The following is a 5663-nucleotide window of genomic DNA, read 5'->3' as shown; positions in this document are numbered from 1 at the left end:
ATTTAATTTTTGCTGTTGATTTTTAACCTTTAAATGCATGTAGAAGTTACTTTTTCACCCTGAAATGGATTGGGAATTTTCCTTTTTGCTCTTTTTTTTAATATCCTTTGGCATTTGTCAAGGGATAGTTGATGCATCATTATGTGTGAACTTTCTTCTGCCCTTCCTGGCGTCAGAGTCAGAGGAAAAACATGTAGCCTGTGAAGGGAGCGTATCTTTTCTCATTGCTTTGATGGAATTATGTTTTCACCAGCCTAAAATAGCAACACAGTTTCTCTTGCAACAAGATTTGCAAGATAACTTGGATCTATTTGTGTTAAGATATTTTTATCTATATTAATGGATGGGCTTACATTTAAGCAACTAAAAGAGTACATTTTGTTACTTGTCTGATAAGATACTAGTGGAATCCCTTAGATTGGGTCCCCTTAAACACCCATCAAACCTGAAACCGAGTCCACCCTCACGGTCAGCTTCCAGCCAAACAGTAGATAGGCCTAAAGTGAACAATAACATCAGGAAGTACAATCAGCCATATGAGACCAAAAGGCAGCATTTGCCAAAAAAAAAAAAAACTCAAAACAAAACAACAAAACAACAAAACAAACAAACAAAAACACCCAAAGCTCAGAAGGTAGAAATGGGCAAGTACGGAGGACAAATGGAAGTGGGCATCCCTGGGAGGGAAGTGGCAAAGTGCTGCCCCATTGAGGGGATTGCAACTAGTGTCACAAAGTAAAATGAGTGTAAATTGTTAAATGGAAAACTAATATGCTTTATACGCTTTCACCAAAACTACAATAAAACAAATAGCACAAAGAGTACCTTCTGGACAGGGAGACCTAAATGTATTGCCCATGCATGAGTTGACAGTTGCTATTTACTGCATGTAGTTTGTGTCCTGATTATGAAGGCTGCCTAGTGCGTGAGCACACTGCTCATGTACCTGGAGATCTGGAAACCAGCAGCCTGTGAAATCAAGACATACTACCTACCACCCAGCGCGAGCCACTGCCCCCTGCAAAGTATGGCTCCTACGGCAGAGAAAATTGAGAAACAAGACTTCTAACCCAAAAGTTCTCAAAACCATTTTGTATTGTTCACGTTCGTGCATCTCAGGAAAAAGTGTGTTTTATATTAGACCACTGTGGAACTGGGGCTTTAAAAAAAATCTCCAGTTAAATGAGACCTCAGTTAACATTATCAGGAAATTGGGAATTGTTCTCTTTCTGGGTTTGGTTACAAAACAAGAAATTTAGCTTTTCAAAGTTCTGGAGGGGACCTGGCTAAATCAGGATATTGACAATGTTCATTCCCCTGGAGGACCATCAGGGAGAAAGTGTTCGAGACCCAGAATGTGGGCATTTATTGCCACTTTTTTAGTTGTTCTTAATAATGAAAATAAAAATTAACCAGCTTCTATGAAGAACCCAAAAATTCAAGTTCAAGTTCTTGGGATTTTGTTGTTGTTGACTGTGCTCTCAAGTGAAAATTGGACCCTGACCGTTGGCTGGCTACCAACAGCCTGGTGCTGCCTGCAGAGGCAGGCACACTGAGCTTGATGTCCATTCCTCTTGCCTGGCTGGTTCCTGGAACCACTGGCAGCTGTTTTTGAGATTTGTCTTCTCCTCCACAGACCGATCAGAGAAATTGACTACTTCGCTTCTCTGGCTAATGGAGGTTTTGAGTCGCTAAATGAAAGTTCATGTCTATTGTTCACTTGGTCGCTATGAGTTGTAGGTAACTCAATGGCACTTGACAACAACAGCAAAAATAGCAGATGAAAGTTACTCTTGAACTTTGAGGCCATGAGAGACACAGTTAAATAGGAAAAAAAAGAAAACATATGTTTTTATTGTTTTTTTAATTTTTATATATTGCCGAAGTGATTTAATTCTTGTGAGCCATTCTCCGTTTGAAAGCTGTTTTCAGAAAACGGAAAATAAGCTAGAATAAAACCAAGAACCATCTCATATTTGGAATGATGGTTGCTGGTGACATTGGGAAGATTCCAAGGGCTATTTGGTTGTTAACTTAAACCATCTGTTACTGCCATTCATGTGAGGTCAAAAGACTTGAGTGTTGGTGATTTTATTCTGTTTGGTGTAATTCCTTCTCAACCCTGCCTCTCCTCTCTTGTACTTATCTGAACCTCCCATCCACCTTACTCCCCCACCTTTTAAAATCAAAATAGTGAACTCTAAATATTTTGCTGACATTACTCTGGGGAAGATCATTGCTAAGATCTTTTTTCAGCCAACAGGAAGCTCACTGGAGCACTCAGCCTGTGTGAGTTACCTATGTGGCATGTTACTGGAAAACAGGAAACTGACTTGGGTGAGACTCCATATGACAGCTTCCTGGTCAGCCCTTGCACTGGACAGTAACCAGTAGGCGTAGAGGGGCTGTTTAAATGAATGTGTCCCTGAGGGCTGACTGTGTGGGAGAAACAATGTGCATGTCAGGAACCAGCACCAGGGTACAATCCAGATGCCAGTGTTGGGAAGACTGGGTTGGATCAATGTAGGGTCCATGAGGGTCCCCAAGTGTTTTACAGGGGAAGCTGAGTTATCTGGTAACAGTTATATTCTAGCAAATGTCATATTTGTTATCTCACTATCTCATTCTCTCCTGAGCCTCTCTCCAGAGTCTCACTCTTTGGACATGCCAATAGTGTATATATATATTTTTTTTAAATCTGCCACCTTGCCATAAAGCCTCAATTGGCCTCTTAAAATGTACCTGAAATAAGCTGCTGATTTTTTTCCATTTTTATGAACAAATCATTCTCCTGCTCAGCCCAGTGGTTGACCTTTCTGGCTCACTAATACATACTTGTTAGTAAAGGCATGCTTTCCTCAAGGTTTTGTAAAGAGCTTTGATTTCTTTTCCTCAGGAGGGGAAAAAAAGTAGTAAATTGCTCATAATTCTGCTTATAGATGACGACTTTTGGAGCCTTCCTTCACAAAGGGGCTTTCTGCAGGAACTACTTCAATTTGCTGGATATGCTGGTTGTTGGTGTGTCTCTGGTGTCATTTGGGATTCAGTGAGTATCCTTCCTGTGTGTGGGGGGCAGGGGAGAGAGAACATGCTTAAGGTTCAAGGACTGTGGAGCAGATGGTTTATAGGAAAATTTTATCATAATTCTTAAAGACTTAGCATCATTTTGCTGATTGCATTTGGTTATTAAGGGGCTGCTTAATTTACCCCCATGACAAAAAAGTATTAGAACAATTTATATTTTCATGTGTGTATGTGTTCATCCTAGGTTGTGTTTATTACTGGTTGTGAAATCTGTTTCCAGCAGAGATGGGAGAGCTCTTGACCAGAAGGAAAGAATGCCAGGTTCTAGTCAAGGTTCCTCCAGGGGTGGGTTCTAGGCACTTTAGGACATTGTTTTGCTCAGAAATCTTAATTCTCCATCGATACTGGAGGGGCCAGAACTAGATGATCACTCGAGACCCTCTGCCTAGACATTCAAAGTTGACCTTCATCATTCTCATCACCATCTCCATCTCCATAGGTTACTACAGCTTTTTGCCTTTGACCTGAATACTAAGTCAAGAGAAGACAAAACCTGCAAGTCAGGATCAACTCTTTTTCTTGGCATTTCGGCATCTTTGGTTGGGGCTAGCAGGATCCTAACACTGTCTGCCTGCCATTCGTACATTCATTTCTGGGGCGGAGGCACCAGTGAGCACATCCAGATGTGGCTTTGTCTTCCTGCTGGCTTACAAACACTCCTGCTCAGGTGCTGATGTCAGTAACTCCCACATGAGCCCAGCATTTACACGTGCAACCTCTTGAGTTAAAGGTCAATTGGAGAGACTCTCTCCATCTCAGAAGGTTTGGACCCCTGCCTCGGATCCTTGTTTTTTTTTGTTGTTTTTTTTTATGGAACGCTTCACGAATTTGCGTGTCATCCTTGCGCAGGGGCCATGCTAATCTTCTCTGTATCGTTCCAATTTTAGTATATGTGCTGCCGAAGCGAGCATGGATCCTTGTTTTTTAGTTTTCGTCACTTCCCCCTGCTGCCCAGGAGAAGAGAGTTGTGCAGTTGTAGCTTGGAAGGGCCTTTCACGCGTATCTTTGCAACTCCTCTGCACTCCTTGGTCCGCCGTCTCCTTTTTTTTTTTAAACAAGGAATTTTTTTTATTAGATTTATTATTAATATTAATGAAAGTTTACAGAGACTTTGGTTTCCAGTCATTCATTGTTGTGCTTTTCTCCTTGCCCACCCCTCCCCCCCAGTTCGCTCTTCTCTTTGAAAAGTAAAAGAAAAATTCTTTCATTGTTATACAGTCCCTCCCCTATGCAGCTTTCTTCGTCCTGATCTCCTGTCATGACAATAGTACATAATCATATATCCCTTTTAAGTAGTTTTCTCCCTCATCTGTTTAATGCAATATACATTATTTATCCCTCTTTCTCAGTCTCCTCCCCACCCCATGTGAGTCCCATTTTACAACAGTAGCACTATGCAGTATTTGTCCTTTTGTGACTGTGATACTTCACTCAGCATAATGTCCTCCAGGGTCACTCACTTTGTGTATTTCATGAGTTCCTTGGTTTTCAGTGCAGCGTAGTATTCCATTGTGTGAATATACCACAGCTGCTCTATCCATTCATTTGTTGATGAGCAGGCACTTAGGTTGTTTCCAGCTCTTTGCTATTGTGAACAAAGCCGTCCTTCTTCCTCCCTGTAATGTGCTCTGGCCACACTGAACTGTGAATGGAGCTGCAGATGAGCTCCATTCTCCTCCCCTCGAGCCTTTGCACGTGCTGTTCCCTCAGCCAGGAGCTACTCTGCCTGTGAAACTCACCTGGACATCACCTTCCCCCAAAGCCTCCCCAGACCACTCCCAACAGTGCACTCGCCTAGGAGAACACACACTGCATTGGCCCCTCCTGTCATGCATACTCCGTTGAGTCACAGTTGTCCATCTCTTCTACCCGACTGTGTATTCACTGGTGGCCAAAGAAGGCCCAGAACAAAAGCACTCCAGTAGGTTTCAAAACGTAGAAAAGGAAAAATGAAAGAGATGTCTAAAAAGCAAGTTCACACTAGATGAAAAAAGAACAAAGCAAAACTGTATATTGTGTCCTGCCAAGGTTAGCTGTACCCAGCTGGCTTCTTGTGAAGGTCCATGAGCCTGGCTGGAAGGCATTGTGTTCTGTGGGCTGGAGAAGATTGATAATGGCATATAAGTCATGGAGAGAGAGTAGTTCAGCTCCATGCAGATTTCATACAAGTTATTTCAATGGTGTCAATGGAAAGTGTAAGTGGGATAATTAATCTCAAGTTATTTTATCCAACTGCAGCTCATTCTGCTTTTTCTTCTGCCTCTTCTCTTTCCCCTAGATCCAGTGCTATCTCTGTGGTGAAGATTCTGCGGGTCTTAAGGGTCCTGAGGCCCCTCAGGGCAATCAACAGAGCAAAAGGACTTAAGGTTTTGATTCCTTTCCTCCGAACTGGGCTTCCTCGGATGGGGTTAAGGTGTAATTACAAGCTTTTCTGGACCAAAGCCAGGATGAGGGTTGTACATGTAAAAATTTCCTAGCCAGTTATCCTCGATACAAAGAGTATTTTTTCTTTTTTTAAAAAAATTTTTGTTATTATTATCATTATTAATTTTAATAGACATTTACAGAGATTTTGGATT

The 5663-nt window shown here is 41.8% G+C and overlaps 1 protein-coding gene across 4 annotated transcripts in view; it reads left to right on the top strand.

Annotated features, from left to right (window-relative positions):
* CACNA1D (calcium channel, voltage-dependent, L type, alpha 1D subunit) overlaps window positions 1-5663 on the top strand; it is a 416410-nt gene that overhangs the window by 336971 nt on the left and 73776 nt on the right. For all 4 annotated transcript variants that reach the window (XM_006892226.1, XM_006892225.1, XM_006892228.1 and 1 more), the window contains 2 exons: window positions 2940-3046; window positions 5363-5450. In XM_006892226.1, coding sequence (XP_006892288.1) covers window positions 2940-3046; window positions 5363-5450 — 195 coding nt within the window. The remainder of the gene's footprint in view (window positions 1-2939; window positions 3047-5362; window positions 5451-5663) is intronic.

The sequence above is a fragment of the Elephantulus edwardii genome, unplaced genomic scaffold, assembly GCF_000299155.1.
Source record: "Elephantulus edwardii isolate Elephantulus edwardi_28Jun2011 unplaced genomic scaffold, EleEdw1.0 scaffold00113, whole genome shotgun sequence".
NCBI classification, from domain to species: Eukaryota; Metazoa; Chordata; class Mammalia; order Macroscelidea; family Macroscelididae; genus Elephantulus; species Elephantulus edwardii.
This window is presented reverse-complemented; position numbering and strand designations above follow the sequence as displayed.